The 18,197-nt window shown below is 35.3% G+C and overlaps 1 protein-coding gene across 1 annotated transcript in view; it reads right to left on the bottom strand.

Moving 5' to 3' along the window:
• TEX11 (testis expressed 11) overlaps nucleotides 1–17,000 on the bottom strand; it is a 283,928-nt gene extending 266,928 nt beyond the window's left edge. The window contains exons 1-4 of the mRNA XM_064483187.1: nucleotides 16,905–17,000; nucleotides 16,392–16,523; nucleotides 15,633–15,690; nucleotides 3,709–3,857 (exon numbers count right to left, since the gene is read on the bottom strand). Of these exons, the coding sequence (XP_064339257.1) occupies nucleotides 3,709–3,857; nucleotides 15,633–15,690; nucleotides 16,392–16,523; nucleotides 16,905–17,000 (435 nt within the window). The remainder of the gene's footprint in view (nucleotides 1–3,708; nucleotides 3,858–15,632; nucleotides 15,691–16,391; nucleotides 16,524–16,904) is intronic.
• Between the last annotated feature and the right edge of the window lie 1,197 nt (nucleotides 17,001–18,197).

Raw genomic sequence — 18,197 nt, 5'->3', positions numbered from 1 at the left:
AAAAAGAAAGAGGCTGCAGGAATAACTCTCCCAGACTTCAGACAATACTATAGAGCTACAGTCATCAAGACAGCATGGTATCGGTACAAAAACAGACATATGGACCCATGGAACAGAATAGAGAGCCCAGAAATGAACCCAAAAAATTTTGGTCAACTAATCTTCAACAAAGGAGGCAAAAATATACAATGAAATAAAGACAGTCTCTTCAGCAAATGGTGTTGGGAAAACTGGACAGCAACATGTAAATCAGTGAAGCTAGAACACTCCCTTACACCATACACAAAAATCAACTCAAAATGGATCAAAGACTTAAACATAAGACAAGATACAATAAACCACCTAGAAGAAAATATAGGTATAACATTATCTCACATACATCTCAAAACTGTGCTCTTAGGGCAGTCTACCTAAGCAACAGAAATAAAAGCAAGAAGAAACAAATGGGACCTAATGAAACTTACAAGCTTCTGCATGGCAAAGGAAACCATAAGTAAAACAAAACGACAACTTACGGAATGGGAGAAAATTTTTGCTAATGATGAAACTGACTAAGGCTTGATCTCCAGAATATATAAGTAGCTCATATGACTTAATAAGAAAAAAATTAACAACCTAATCCAAACATGGGCAGAAGACCTAAACAAACAATTCTCCAAGGAAGAAATACAAATGATCGATAGGGACATGAAAAAATGCTCAATATCACTAATTACCAGAGAAATGCAAATCAAAACTACAATGAGGTATCACCTCACACCAGTCAGAATGGCCGTCATTCAAAAATCCACAAATGACAAATGCTGGAGAGGCTGTGGAGAAAGGGGAACCCTCCTACACTGCTGGTGGGAATGCAGTTTGGTGCAGCCACTGTGGAAAACAGTATGGAGATTCCTCAAGAGACTAGGAATAGACTTACCATTTGACCCAGGAATCCCGCTCCTGGGCATATATCCAGAAGGAACCCTACTTCAAAAAGACACCTGCAGCCCAGTGTTCATAGCAACACTATTTACAATAGCCAAGACATGGAAACAGCCTAAATGGCCATCGACAGATGACTGGATAAAGAAGAACTGGTATATTTATACAATGGAATACTATTCAGCCATAAAAACTGACAACATAACGCCATTTGCAGCAACATGGATGTTCCTGGAGAGTGTCATTCTAAGTGAGGTAAGCCAGAAAGAGAAAGAAAAATACCATATGAGATCGCGCCTATGTGGAATGAAAATAAAAAAGAACATAAATACAAAACAGAAACAGACTCATAGACCTAGAATACAAACTTGTGGTTGCCAAGGGTGGGGGTAGGAAGGGATAGACTGGGAGTTCAAAATTTGTAGATATTGACAGGCATATATAGAATAGATAAACAAGATTATACGGTATAGCACAGGGAAATATATACAAGATCTTGTGGTAGCTCACAGTGGAAAAAAAAATGTGACAATGCATATAGGTATGTTCATGTATAACTGAAAAATTGTGCTCTACACTGGAAACTGATACAACATTATAAAATGACTATAACTCAATAAAAAATGTTTTAAAAAATTGGCAAAGGATCTTAATAGACATTTCTCCAAAGAAAATATGCAAGTGACCAATAAGCACATGAGAAGATGCTCAACATCATTAGCCATCAGGGAAACACAAATCAAACCACAATGAGATCCCACCTCACACTCATTAGAATAACTACCACCAAACGAACAGAAATAATGAGTGTTGGTAAGGATGTGGAAAAGTTGGAACTCTTGTACACTGTTGATGGGAATATAAAATGGTACATCCACTATGAAAACAGTATGGTGGTTCCTCAAAAAAATAAAAAATAGAATTACCATATGATCCAGTAATTCCACTTTTGTGTACATAACCGAAATAATTGAAAGCAGGGACTTGAACAGATATTTTTATACCCAAGGTCACAGCTACATTATTCACAAAAGCCAAAAGGCAGAAGCAACTCAAGTTACTATGGAATGATGAATAAACAAATGTGGTATGTATATACACCACATAATGGAATATTATGAAGACTTAAAAAAGACAGAATTTTGACACATGCTACAACATGGATGAATCCAAGGACATTATACTGAATAAAATATGCCAATCACATAAAGACAAATACTGTATGATTCTACTTATATGAGGTACCAAGAGCAGTCAAATTTATAGAGACAGAAGTAGAATGGCGGTTGCTAGGGTCTGGGGAAAGGGAAAATGTGGAGCTGTTGTTTAATGAGTATAGAACTTCAGTTTTGTAAGATGAAAAGAGTTCTAGAGATTGGTTGCACAACAATGTGAATACACTTAACACTCTGAATTTAACATTTAAAAATAGTTAACTTTATGCTATATATACTTTACCACAATTAAAACTAAAACAAACACCATGAGATACTACTTCATATTCACTAGGATGGCTGTAATAAAAAAGGCAGGTAATAATAAGTATTGGTGATGAGTGGAAAAAATGGACCCCTCTATACACTGCTGGTAGGAATGTAAAATGGTAATCACTTTGGAAAACAATCTGGGAGTTCCTCAAAGGTTAAACAGAGTTACCATATGACCCAGCAATTTCACTCCTGGGTATACACCTAAAAGAAATAAAAACACAATAATGTGTACATGAATGTTCATAGCAGCATTACTCATAATAGCCAAAAGGTGTAAACAACCCAAATGTTCAACAACAGATGAATGGATATACAAAATGTGGTATATTCAAAGAATGGAAGTATTCAATCATAAAAAGTAATGCAGTACAGATACACACTACAACATGGAAGAACCTTGAAAACATTATGCTAAGTGAAAGAATTCAGTCCCAAAAGACCACATATTGTATGGTTCCATTTATATAAAATGTCCAAAATAGACAAATCCATAGAGACAGAAAGCATTTTAGAGGTTATCTAGAGCTGGGGGAGAGAGGAGGAAATGGAGTGTCTGTGAAAGGGTGCAAGGTTTCTTCCTGGGGTGATGAGAATGTTCTAAAATTAAATCTGGTGATGGGTGCACAACTCTGTGAAATAATAAAAATCATTTAATTATACACTTGAGATGGGTGAATTTTATGGCATGTGGATTATATATAAAGTTTTATATATATATATACATACATATATACATATATATATACATACATATGAGATATTTACAATAATCTTTCTTCTCATCTTTCCATATGTGCAGTCACCAAAATGGAAGGATTTGCCCAAGGTAAACATTCCCAAAAGTATTTCAGAACCTCAAGGCAATTTCCAAATTAAGTAACAGATCTTCAATGTCATATATTCAATTGAGTTCCCCACTACCAGGTAGTTTCTTATTCTGCTGCAAAAGGAAGGAAAAAGAGAACTATTATTTATTTAGTCAACTACTATGTACCCAGGACTTAAATATGTTATTTTGTTACTATTCACACCAACACTGGGAGGTGGGTTTTATTATCCTCTTTTAACAGGTGAGAGAAAACTGAAACCTAGAAAGGTTAAATATTAAATACCAAATTTAAGGACATATTTTTCCATTGCTTTCTAAAACACTATTTTCCCTAAATGTGCCATTAAAGTTGATTTGTATGTATTTAGATTTCATGTTAATCATGAAGAACATTATTTTACTTACACATTAATTAAAATGGTGAATAATCAAACTTACCATAAACAAAATTATTTTTATACCAACCTGAGCATCCTGTATGTCAGCCATAGACTCCCTGTTGATATTTACTATGTCCGTGAAGAGTCTATCAATCACCTCAGGTATGTCAGGTGAATTATCTTTTACAATCAGATTTTCAATAATTTCTGAAATAACAATAAATGATAAAAGTGCTGTGAACTAACACCATTGGCTGAAAGTAGCAAATCATTTTGAAATCTGTTCCTGGAGCTTTCATCAAATGAATACAGCATGAAGAAACCTGAATGATCCTTAGAGTAAAACCAAACTGGAGATAAAGTTTCCTTTAGTTAAAAGCAAAGAACAATTTTAAAATAAAATTTGTATTCCCTAGGAGTCATTTGTTTACATCTCAATCATCAACACTCATTCTCAAAGTGAAATGTATTGATTTCACAAATAGTAATATTATTGTAGGTCACCTTAAAACTATAAAAATTGAAATTAACAATGTCTTCAAAACCAGAAAATGTAGAAATTCTGAAGAGAGACAGATATGTGCACTATAAAACTAAAATGTCTATTAATACTTTCAAGCATTGGACAGACGTAGCTAACTTATGCTGCCTCTGAAGTCCTGATCTTACTTTGTGAGAAAAAAATGACATGCCTAATTAGTGACAACATTAACCAGTTATTGAATCTGTACAAATGATGTCACCATTTTCTAAACAGTCTGAGCTCCAGACTCAATATAGCTGAATCATACTAGGCCATAGAATTCCTTAAAACTCAAAGGTTTTACATGATATAGAACCAAAATTGATGCCTTTCATATTATCAAAATTGAGGTTTTTCCAAACTCATATAATAGAGGTCTCTGTAACGCACATGTCTCTAATTTCTTGCAACGTTTCTGAGCACTAACTAGCAAGAGTATTGTTAATATTCATAACAATACTATCAGAGCACTTACAGAAAAATTTTTAAACTGCTACAATAAACAGATTTTTAACCTGCTACAATAAGCAATAAATCTGCTAAATGAAAAAATTTCAGTTAAATGTCAGAAAACAGATTCACATAAAGACTTTACAAAACAAATTATTTTCAAATATATTCAAATATATTTTTAAAGTTCATGGAATCTTTAGTACCCATGGCATAATCAGAGGTATTAGGGAAAATATACCATACATATTTCATACACCTCAGGTTATAAGATATATATGAAAAGAAAAACCTCTAGCTTCCTTACTCCCATAAATTAGTTAATGGAAAGACTAATATTAAATATCTTGATTCTTCTAAGATTAGGTAAGTATTAGGCTAAGAGGTGTATGTGTGTGTGTATATATAAATATGTATTTGTGTGTGTGTGTGTGTGTATAAAACAGGCCTTGCTCATAATATTGATAACAGAATTAGGAAAGTTCAGAATGGAAGAAAACATTTGCAAATCATATATCTGATAAGGGTTTAATATCCAAAATATATAAAGAAATCATATAACTCAATAGCCAAAAAAATCCAATTTAAAAATGGGCAGGGGATCTGAATAGACATTTTTCCAAAGAAAACATAGTGAAGGCCAACAGGTAGATGAAAAGATGCTCAACATCACTAATCATCACAGAAATGAAAATCAAAACCACAATGACATATCACCTCACACCCGTTACAAAGGCCATCATCAAAAAGACAAGTGATGGGGGAGAGTATATAGCTCAGTGGTAGAGTGCATGCTTAGCATGCATGAAGTCCTAGATTCAATCCCCAGTACCTCCATTAAAACAAATACATAAATAAACTTCATTATCTTCCCCCTCCCCCCTTAAAAAAAAGACAAGTGATAACAAGTGTTGGCTAGGATGTGAAGAAAGGGGAACACTAGAGCACTGCTGGTGGCAATGTAAATTGGTGCAACCACAATGGGAAACTGTAAGGAGGTTCCTCAAAAAATTAAAAACAGAACTACCATATGATCCAGCAATGCCAACTCTGGGTACTTATCTGAAGAAAATGCAAAGACTATCTTGAAAAGACATATGCACCCCCATGTTCATTACAGCCTTATTTACAATAACCAAGACATGGAAAGAGTCTAAGTGTCCATCGATGGATGAATGCATAAAGAAAATGTGGTAAATATATACAATGGAATGTTATTCAGCTGTAAAAAAGAGTGCAATCTTGCCATTTGCAACATGGATGGACCTTGAAGGCATTATGCTAAGTGAAATAAGTCAGCCAGAGAAAGACAAACACTGACCGTATAATCTCACTATACGTGGAATCAATAAAAAAAGAAAAGCAAGTTCATAGATACAGAGAGCAGGTTGGTGGTTGCCACAAGCAGGGCATGGAAGATGGACAAAATGGGTAAAGGAAGTCAAAAGGTACAAACTTCCAGTTATAAAATAAGTAAGTCATAGGGACGTTAATGTACAGCATGGCAACTACAGTTAATACTATATTGCATATTTGAAAATTGCTAAGAGAATAAATTTTAAAGGTTCTCATTACAAGAAAAAAATTTTTGTAACTATGTTTGGTGATGGATGTTAACTAGACTTATTGTGATCATTCTGCAATATACACAAATATTGAATCATTATGTTTTATACCTGAAACTAATATAATGTATGTCAATTATACCTCAATAAAAATAATTAGGAAAGTTTTTAAATGATATTTTTAAAAATCCAAATATTGTTTAAAAACAGATTTCTTGAAATGTTTTTGAAAAGAAAACAAAAACCAAATATAATTCTTTTTATTTGAATTTCTTTTTTAAAAAATACAAACATATTTTAGTAGAACATCAATTATAACTTTTGGTTACATATTATACGAGACTGTGAAGACATTAATTTTGATTTGTGAATGTTCCCTTAATGTTTTATATAATTCACTCTGTCAAAATAATTCTGGTCCTTTCAAAACATATTTTCAGTGCCACTCAGTTGAGCAACTTGATTGACACCAGCTGAGGCAATGACAGCACTGTACTTCTTTAGGATAAAATGCAGTCAGCAAAGCTGGTAAGTAGTAGCGATCACATAGCTGAATGGTTGAGAGTTACTCTATGAAGAAGAAGACTTGCTTCTGGGAGAAGCTCAGCAAAGAACTTTTGTAAACACAGCCTATTCCTGAGATGTGAAGACAATATACTGTATTAAGGTTATATCAAGCAAGATTGTACATTTTGAAAGAAATGATTAAATTATCTTCCTGGCTACTGAAATAAACTATGATTTACAACATGATTTCAGTCAATTTAATTTAAATGAGATTCATCCTAGTTAAAACTCGGGAGTCACTCTATTGAGGCAGCCACGTTAATCAGTACCAATTAATTCTGATTAGGTAGACAGCATTCTAGGTACAGTATAATAGAAAATAAACTTCTTCCCTGTCCTTGAGGAAGGGAGCTTATGTTACAACATGGAAAAAAATCTATCAACAGTCCTGCCAAGTCTCTTCCTGTGACCTCTATCAACTCAACCAGTCATTCAAAGGCAAAAGCAGCTCAAAGACCTGCCAGGGTCATTTCAAGATTTTACTCCAAATCACAATTATCTGAAACTTCTTTAGTGAGAAAAGAACCAAAAATGACAATAAAATTAACATTTGCATAGGGCTTTACACTCTCAATGTGTTTTCATATGCATTCTCATTTAATCTACCCTAATTAACCTACTCTACTCTCATTAATCTATCTACTCTGTAAAGGAGATATTTTTATTTTCTAAGATGTGGGAACAAAGATTTAACAAAGTGTAGTGACTTCTCAAAGGTGACACAAAGAGAAAGTAGCAAACTAGGACTTGAAATCAGGCTTTCTAATTTGAAATCCTGTACTTTGCGCTATACTATTTCTACTAGGAAGGGCCTCAAAGAAGTGACTTGCCAAGACTCTGAGACAACTAAAAAACAGCAGGGAGAGAAGAGATGAGCCAACATCATTCAGAGTGCTACACTAAAATTTTGATTGTGGGCTAAGAAAAACTATTCCAGCAGAAGTTAGTCTGAATGAAGACAGCCAAAATGTCCAAAACAGTGTCAAAGGGCAAAGCAAAATACTCAAGCAAACTCAAGACAAACAGGTTTAGTGATAGACAAAATCACACTGTAAATCATACTTTCTATCCATGATCAGAGAGATAATCATTTTTCTTATACAATGTTCCAGGAGAATCCAACTGACAAACTGGGTATGGCACAAGAGAATCCAAGCAGCAAATCATAATGCAGAAGTCAGATGGAACTACATGCACCATAGTTCCAAAAAAATTATTCACAACAGTGTACTGTAGTTCTGAGCAGCATCTTGATCCTAGAGAGCAACTAGGAAAGGATACAGGGCAGGCTAATGCCATGAAAATCATGACAATCAGAAATGATACAGTTCCAAAGCTCAACAGGTGCCTAGAGTATGTCACTAGCATATTAAATCTCAAATCTGATGGCCAGTATGACTTCATTCCAAACCAACCTCTTCCCTACTGCACAATTCTTTCTTGCCCTGGACAGAACTGGCTTAGGGACTGGAGCAAAACTAAGCCTGGGCTCATCAAGAGATAAAGCTCTGTAAAATTTTGGAGGGCAAATACCTGAGTTAAGGGCTGGGGTGGGGGGGTGCAGCGGTAAAAAGGCAAGAACTGACTATATCATGCTAACCAAAAAGGAATTTCCAGCCTGATTCCGGTAAGGAAGCACATCCAGTCACATACAGAGCACTAAACTTTAAAGACTAAAGGGTAGAATTATACTTACACTGAACAAACTATACCATTAGAAGGAATATCTCAAAAGAGCCATAACTCAGTCCTCTCAACCAAATGTACATTGTGTAAATGTTGCAGTGAATTTGGTATCTTATTTCTTTCACACTCCTATAAATGCAAGGTCAATAACCAAACTCAACTTGCCAATTCATCCAATCCTACCCCTAAGCATCTGTATATTTTTACAAAGTATCTGTATATATTACTCTTTTATTCTTATTACATGCTGTTACCCATTGTAGCTGAGTCTTGCTGTTCTTGACTGAGAATCTTCTATTCAGCTTATAGTTTGTTGTTGTTACCAAATGCTATTTCTATTTAAACAACTTAATTATGACTTCAGTTTATAGAGTGTTAACAATGCACTAGGCACTGAAGACAGACTTATTCAAGACACCTGCCCAGTAGATTCACATCTAAATCAGACTAGAAACAACACGTGGAAAGGCTGGGAATGCAGTAAACTATAACAACTTGGAAGGCTAAAGTAGATTTGCTAGGCTGAGTACATTATGGAAACTCTTACCAAAGAGGTCTTTGAAGGAAGAAAGAAGTCTAAGTTGATTCAACTGTCTTTGTGGTTTCTTATCTCTATACTATTGTAAACTACACATAATACATATAAAATAAAACTTGCTTGCAAAGAGGTCAAACATTTAATAAAAATCGAAAGAATGCTGGCTAATTTTCCGCACAAGATATCTTTAGCCTTTCCATTCTTAACAGAATGCACTAGTTATTTAGAGGACTGCTAAGCAAAATGTCATAAACAACTATCCTATGAATTGCTTTTTTATTATTATTATGGATAGAGTTTTACTATGGTTGGAGTAGTGAGATGAAATGGAATTTCTGGTGGAACATGGGGGTTGATGTTTTATGACCCCAAAGTGCAAACTTCTCATTGCTTCACTTCTACTAAATTCCCTTCTTTTTTTTTTCTTTTACCAACTATTTTATTTATTTTTTTTACATTTTTTTTATTGAGTTATAGTCACTTTACAATGTTGTGTCAAATTCCAGGGTAGAGCACAATTTTTTCAGTTATACATGAACATACATATATTCATTGTCACTTTTTTTTTCGCTGTGAGCTACCACAAGATCTTGCATATATTTCCCTGTGCTATACTCCTATGAATTGCTTTTGATGGTGAATGGAATAACACAGGAAAACTTGATCTGTGCCCATGTGCATTTCCAACTCATCATCAGAAATATATAGGGTCACCCCTGGTGACAGTGTTGCTTTCCTTGTGGGAAATATGAATGAAATAAACAAGAGTTACTTCATTCATTCAATAAACATTTAATGATAATTAAGTATTCTGCTCAGCTCACATCTACAGTTCTCCTTGTAAAATTTAACACAATAAACATTTATTGAATGCTTGATACTAGGCAGATATTAAGCATCTTGCTAGGAATACAAAGATGAGTGAGGCAGTCTATGTCATCAAGTGGATCACACTATTAAGATAAATTAAAATGAAAAAAACTTATAATATAATGTAATAAGTGCTGTGAGTGAAAGATGCTACATGAACACAAAGGAAGAACTGAATAACTGCCCATTTGAAAGTTGAGATTAAGGGATAGAAGGACAGGCTTCACTAAGGTGCTACTTGAGGTGGGTCTTGAGGAATCACTTAGAGATTGCCAGGCAACATACCAAACAGACGAAGAAGTATACCGGTGTGAAAAGCACAATGGGTTCAAATAACCATAAGCAGTTATGTATGGCTGGAGAAAAGGGTAAAGGAAGGTTACAGGAAACACCATTAGAAAGGTACATAGGGGTCAGAGCTTGAAACATTGTATGGTATACTAACAAAGTTCAATTCTGTTGGTTATACCATCTCTTTATTTCATAAACTACATTACTTCTACTTAATATGTGCTTACCAGGTGGCTCCAACAAATACATCAACGAGATTTCTGCCCTGGCCATATACAAGCTGTGCTCATGACTCTGAACTATGTGACCCTCTCTTGGGACATTTCTTGATAATTCTGCCATTCCTAATCCGGGGATCCTATTGTGGCATTTAAAGGAATGGGGGAAAAGTTCAGGGAGGCTTTCAAATGAAGGCATTTGAGATTCAATGAAAGTTAATTATCTTAAGTGAGTTTTCCTACTAAAAGTTTTAGTCTAGATCTGTAGTCTAATATGGCAGCCACATGAGACTATTGAGCACTTGAAATGTAGTTAGTCCAAACTGAGATGGAGTATAATTGTAAAAAAAAATACACCAGATTTCAAAGATTTAGTAAGAAAAAAGAATGTAAAATATCTCAGTAATTTTGTATACTGATTACATGTTGAAATATTATTTTGGGTATGTAGGGCTAAAAATATAGTATCAAAATTATCATTATTATTTAAAAATTGTACCTGTTTCTCTCTGCTTTTTAAATGTGGCAACTAGAAATTTTAAAACTATATTTGTAGCTCACATTATATTTCTATTGAACAGGGCAGGTCTAGAGTATATATTGTCATCGACTTCTGAAGATTTGATGATACAAATTAGTTAATATCTACTGCCCTAACAGTCATCATAGATTTAACGGAAAAAATAAAGTAAAACTTGGATATTTTAATAGACTATAAGAATGTTTATAACAGCAAATACAAAGACATTAGAAATCCAGAAAAAGGAGAATTGTCTCCAAATTAAACATAGGAAAGGGAGTTCCAAACCTTAATAAACAGTTGCTATTCTTTAAGAAGAAATAACCTTAATGTTGACAAGGACAACTGGGCTACATTATTATCTTGGTACGGATATTCTTTCAGCAACACTCAACTTTTTGCTATACCCATGTTAAGTTGCCTTCTATTTTGTATGGTCCTGGGTACTTGTCAAGATGAGGGATTTTTTCTTTCTGAATCAAGCAGAACAGTTTAAGGAAACCCCTCAGCCCAGCTGCCATTGTTTCTTAAATTAAGAATTTGGGCCTTACAAAACCTGTCTTCCAGAAAGGAAATACTCTAGAAAATATGTTGAAACTGATTACAAAAGCACTTCACATCTCAGCAAATCCACTCCTAGATATTTTCCTCCAAGAGAAATAAAAACCTAAATTACTTAAAACTTTTACATGAATATTCATAGCAACTTTATTCATGATAGCCAAAAATGTTCATCAACTGATGAATGAATAAACAAACTGTGATATATCCAGTCAGTGGAATGCAACTAAGCAATAAAAAGGAATTAACTACTCACATATACAACAATATGGATGACTTTCAAAATGATTATGCTTAGTGAAAGACACTATAGGAAAGGAAAGTACATACTGAATGATTTCGTTTATAAACTAATCTGCAGTGATAGAAATCAGAACAGTGGTTGCCTGGGGTAGAGGGTGGGGAGTAGACTGACAGCAAAGGGGTATGACAGAATTCTCTGGTATGAAAAAATGCTCTATTTCTTGATTGGAATTGTGGTTATACGTGCTACGTTTGTCCCAAAAAAGGCATCAACCCATACACTTAAAATGTGTGAATTTTACTGTATGTAAATTATACCTCAATAAAGTTAATTTCTAAGAAAGAAAAATAAGAAAAGAAAAAGGAAGGAAGGAGAGGAGAGAGAAAGAAAGAAAAAAGTACTACAGAGCCGAAATCCCTGGAGGCTGTAGCTCAGAAACAGGATAGCATAGTGTGGCATGAAACTTTGTTCAATATCAAGAAGGCAGCCTCAAAGGTGAACAGGAAGTTTGTCCCGTTTGACCACCCTCACCCACTTTCCCTATTCTCCTCCTAAAAACCTGCTAACTATGTGAGGTGATGGATGTCTTAACTAACCTTATTGTGGTAATCATTTTGCAATATATACATATATAAAATCACTATCGCTGTACACCTTAAGCTTACACAATATTATAGATCAGTTGTATCACAACAAAGATAGAGAAAAAAGGAGAACAGGAGTCGGTAACAGAAGTACATACACAGAGAGCACTTCAAAGAGATGAACCAAAATTCTAAATCTAAGGATAAAGCCAAATATAGAACAAGACAGTTGCCAGACTTTGGTGACAAGAGCAATCAGGCAGGTTGAAGAAGCATAGTCAAAGCATGCTGCTTAATGAACTGGTATCAATCTGAAGTGAAATTTTTAATGGCATAACATTCTGTCCTTGGCTCTATCCTATTTAACAATTTTATCAATGATGTGAATAAAGAAGCTGAGAGAAAAGCAGATAACAAATAAGATAGAAGATATATCCAGGAACAAAAATTAAATCTCCAGTTATAGCAATGAAATTAACATAAAAGAACTAAAGTCCTGCATTTAAGCCTCAAAACAAAACACACCAATATATGACAGCAAGATGCAGCTTAATAGAAGCATTTATTAAAAAAGACTGAGGGTCTTACAAGGGACCAAAAGCTCAAAATGATTCATTAGTGTGGTGTGACTGCCACTACTCAAAAAAGAAAAAAAATCAATCTTAGCTACATAAGTATCTAAAGAGAATGATGATCACTCTTAAATCTAAAGAGAAAGATTATTCTGAGCTGATTATATCGAACGTAGAGAATTGTGTTCTATTCTGGGTATCATACTTTAAGGAATAACACGAAAAGAACAAGCATGTTCAGAGGACAGCACACAACATGATGAGAGGACTAGAAACCATGTAATATGAAGAATGACTAAAAGAACTGAAAAGACTTCCCAGAGGACATAAGTATCTTCAAATATTTGAAGAGCTGACATGCAGAAAAGGAGTTACACTTATTGAGCCCCAGTGGGTATAACTTAGACCAATTTCTATTCCTTCTTGGCCTTGAAATTGATTGGAATTGTTGTTTCAAAAAGATAGATGGTATGTCAATTCTCCCTGAGAAGAAAATAAGCTAAGTCATCATATGCCTTTTTGTGGTTCATTTTTACAAAACTTGACTAAAAAGGTTATGTACACAGACGAGAAAATTCAAATGGCCAATAAATCTATTAAAAAATATACCAGCTCACAGAGGCACCTCTCCTCTGTGTGGCCTGCTGTTGTCTATGGCAGCATAATCCGATAAACTCCGTTTCTATTCTAAATATACATATATATATATATATATACCTAACTTCACTAGTTATCAGGGAAATGCAAATTAAAATACCCATGTAAGATGATAACATTAAGGAAAATGAAACTGGCTGAGGTTGTATATGGGAACTCTCTGCACTATCTTTGTATCTTTTCTGTAAATCTAAAATTATCCCAAAATAAAATGCTAATTAAAAACAACACCACCCTTCAGACCTGCCAAAATGTTTTAAGTCTCATGATACCAAACACTATCAAGAATATGGGAAAAAGAGAAAGGAAGAGGGAGTATAAATTGTTAAAAACTACTTTGGACAACAATGTGGCAGTATTTGTTAAGTTAAAGATGCTTATAGCTTTGACCAAGCAGTTCAACTTCTATGTATAGCCCAGAACAGCACTGCCACTATGGGGTAGCCACTAATCACATGTGACTATTGAGTACTTGAAATGTGGGAAGTCCAAAATGAGATATGCTTTAAGTATAAAATACATACCAACTTCAAAGACCTTGTGTGGAAAAAAAAGAATATAAAATATCTCATTAATAATTTTTATATTGATTACATGTTGAAATGATAACATTTTTAATATACTAAGCTAAATAATTTGTATTGTTAAAATTAATTTAATCTGTTTAACTTTTTTTTAATATGGCTACTAGAAAATATTAAATTATTTATGTTTGCACTGTTTCAACTGAACAGCACTGCCCTAGAGCCTTACCCTCTAGTGCTGAAGAAAGAAATTAATTTAGTGAGTCATAAACAACATTTTTTAAATGAAAAAGCATAGAATAGAAAATATCAGTGTATTGCATGTAATAAGAGGAAAACAATTTCAGTAAACTTTTGATACAGTGTGCATATCTTGGGAGGTGATATAAAATATATTTCTTTGACATAGGTGATGGTCAAAAATGTTTGAAAGCTCCTGATAAACTCTCCAAAACACAATGTTCGTTGTAATGCTGTTGTTTGCAGTAGCAAATATTTGAAACACTCATACACAAAGGAGATTGGACAAATAAATTGTGGTACACCTATATTCAATATAATGGTACTAATCAGCAATGTAAATAAATAAACTAGAGCTAAAACATCCATATGAGTAAGTATCCAAAGCATAATACTGAGCAAAAAAAACACAAGTTGCAAGAAAAAAATCATACAAAATGATACAATTTATGCAAAAATTTATAAGATGAAAAACAAGCACATTAACCTTTTAGTTCTTTGAAACAATGAAATATCTGAAGCATATGGCAAACTTCAGATTCAACAAAAGATAGTGGTAAGTAGTTACACAGGTGTTCATTACATTATTCTCCTTTTCTGTGTGCTTCAAGTATTTATGTAAATACAAGGTCTCAAATACCAAATACTTGAAAGTTTGTATCTTTGTTTATATCTTTAAGATACTATATCCTAAATTAAAACTTAAGGTAGGTGGTAGTCGGCTTTGTTGTTGTTGTTTTAAAATAACAAGCATTAACAAAATATTGATCTAAACTTTTTAAAAATCATAGATCAGTAACTACTCTGGTTACAACATATTTCATTATTATATGAATGTGAACGTACCACAAGTCTAATCATGTTCCCAGAAAAAAATATGGTAAACTCTCCCATATCTGGCATAATTGAGGAATCTGGTGTTCTATTCAGTCAAACTTCTTTTGTTTACCAAGAATTCCCACAAATATCATACACGGATTATCAAATTTCAAAAGAATTAAGACACGATAAAATGCACTCAAACCTAAAGCTACACAGGATATAATTTATTTTTCACTGATGATTTTGGAAAGGCACTTCAGGATCTTGCAGTAATTTTTTAGCCACTGTGGAAAACAGTAAATGTACTTTTAAAGCAGTAGATTTCTATTTCAGATTAAACCAGTGTTATTTTGCACACCATAAAAATCCTGAGAAAATAACTCTATTTCCCTACACTAGCTTATAAAAGGGTTTCAGTCTTAAACATCAACGTTGTTTTTCTGGTACCTAAATGAGAGAACTTGGAGCTACAGATAATCTGAAGAGATAAAATTAGGAAACAAAATACATTTAGAAGATCTTAGATAAGCCAGCAAACAGTTTGACATTTTCCTTACTACCATGTAAAGTTATATACCTTTGAAGTCCATGAAACGAAAACCAACATCGCCCATTTTTAAGTCTCTGGCTCGGGCCTATGAAACAAGAAAATATTTTAATATTCTGCTCTTTATCCTCCAGTTACTCAATAAACTTCTTTTCAAATTTTTCCTATTACTTCTTATTCAAAAGAAAAAATGATGAGAACATTTTAAAACCGAGAAAAAGTACTTAAAAGAGGGGTAGGGCCCTGCTGTCCTGCGACGCAAACCGAACCTGGAGAAAATTTTCAGGCCTTCTTTTCTTCCGACAATCCGCCCCGCAACACGCAACCAGGGCCCAAGGATACACTGTGATTGGTCTGCCTGGTACTCGCTGCCTCCCCCTAATTGGTTCAAAATACCCCTCCCCCACCCCGATACCTTCAAAGCATCCAATCACTTACAGCCCTTTTTCCCACTCTCGCAGACCCAGCTAGAGCCTCAGCTCCCCTCCCCCAACGGTCACCAACCATCTGGCTTCAATCAAATTTAGGTCCTTAGCATCAGAACTACAATAACTACTATTCCCCACTTTCAGAGGCCCCACTCCGCTCCCCATACTTCATCCAAGTCCCAAAAGCCTGCTTTTGCCCATTTTCCTTCACCTGAGAGTCAGCACCGTAGTTCAAAATCATTGCCTCAGGGCCACTCTACAAGGTGTTAACCTAATGGCCGCATCTTCTTGCTAATTAGAAACCACCCAACTAGCCTGTACCTGACCTCCTCTAGCCCTTGCTACTTAGAAAATCACTCACCTCAGCCAGCACCGCCGACTTGCACAGTACCCTCTCCGCGAAGCGCGCCCGCAATGCCAGTCGACGACGCTTGGAAAGTTCCTCCCCCACAATGACGTCGATCAGAAGCCCCGCCCAACTGGCTTTTACTCTCTATCGCCGAGCCTTTGCTGGGGGTGCTGACTATCTGTCTAGGCGGGTAATGCTGGGGATGCGGTTCGAGGGCTGGGGTGAGAATCACTCACTGAGTGTGAGGGAGTACGGTGCAATACTGGAACACACTACAATTATTGCGGGAAGAGTTTAGATGGAGAGGGTTTCAGGAAAGAGGAGAGCAGGGCTTTGAAGGAAAGAAAAGTGAGGGAGGAAGGGAGGACGGAAGGAAGGAAGGAAAAGAAAGTCAACATTGTTGCCCACTGATTATTCAAGAGTGGCAAAGGTCAGAAATATCAGAAGTTGAGGAGACTGAAAGACCCTGTAGTTACAGGACATATTTCTGCTGCCATGCCTTTGTCAAATCAGAAGAAAACTTACCCAGTGACTCCCCTGCAGGCTCGCAGCAAGGACAGGGGTCCCACTCAACTCTAAACAAACGGTTTTAGGGATGGTGTGGAATGTATAAGTGGACATGTTTGAATCCAGCTAAATCTATGGGTGATGCTTGCAACCAAGGAGCTGGCCTCTACTGAAATCTCCACTCAGAGACAGCAGTGTTAAGGCATAATGCCTCAAAATTTGGAGATGCCTCAAATCAAAACATGAACAAGCCTCCCACTTCCTCCCTCACATACCCCTCTTTTAAGCCTTGTGCACCTCACTCAAGCCAGATGTGGAGGGAGCTGGCTAACAGAATGAAAAGAAGAGATTGTGCCTTCAGATCTGGGAACACTAGCAGAGTTCCTTGCTGACCTGAAAGTCTCAGAGTCAGTTGTCATTTATCATGGAAAAGATGAGATTTCTAAAAATAATTTCTTTCCCTCTTCAAAATTTTCTGCATCTAGACCATATAGGACAGTGAAGAATAAAAGGGGAAACAAAGTATTGCTATTAAATCCTTTTCTTTTGGCTCCTCCTCAAATACTGCAATTTGGTATTCATTTCACAGCACGAGATTGCTAAATTAGAGGAAGAATTCTGGTGGAAAAGGGCAGTAGAATATCCCTTAACTGACCAAATCCCCATGCACTATATACTGTGTGACATGGTGCTAGCTTCTTAGAATCTCAGCACCTCAATTTCCTCATCTGTAAGATGGGAATACAAGTAATTCTAGGCTTCTGGTTCAATGGAATCATGTACATAAAGCATCTAGAACAGTGGTTGGCATATAGTAGACACAACAAATGTTAGCTCCCATTATCACTACCTATTTCGTGGTTGGCAATTAAGGGCTCCCAACTTCCATCATCCCACCCAGGCTCTTGGCTCTACCATATCTTCTTTGTTCGTGGATGAACAGATGAACAGACAGGGCGATAATTAGACCTCAGCTTTCAAGCCTCTAGCAGTCTTTTCACAAGCATCTTAGAACTCTTAGTGATTAATAATGTCTTCAGTAGAATGGATATTATATTATTCACGATTATATAAGGCATACAGGAATCAAATGACTCTGTTGATTAAAACTGACTGTAAATATGACTCCAAAGTCAGGACTACATACTGAGCTGACACCACTGCATTGAAAGGGCCAGTGAATAAAGGAAAATATGCAGAAAGGATGCTGTATAGGTGTCTCCCATGTTTTTGTGTTTGATCTAGATGGCATCCCTAGATGTTACAAGTGTGAATTAAGAGACGGAAAAAAAGTTAAAGAAAGAAGAGGAA

The sequence above is a fragment of the Camelus dromedarius genome, chromosome X (assembly GCF_036321535.1).
Source record: "Camelus dromedarius isolate mCamDro1 chromosome X, mCamDro1.pat, whole genome shotgun sequence".
NCBI lineage: Eukaryota > Metazoa > Chordata > Mammalia > Artiodactyla > Camelidae > Camelus > Camelus dromedarius.
Note: the sequence above shows the minus strand (reverse complement) of the source record. Positions and strands in the feature narration are given on the sequence as shown.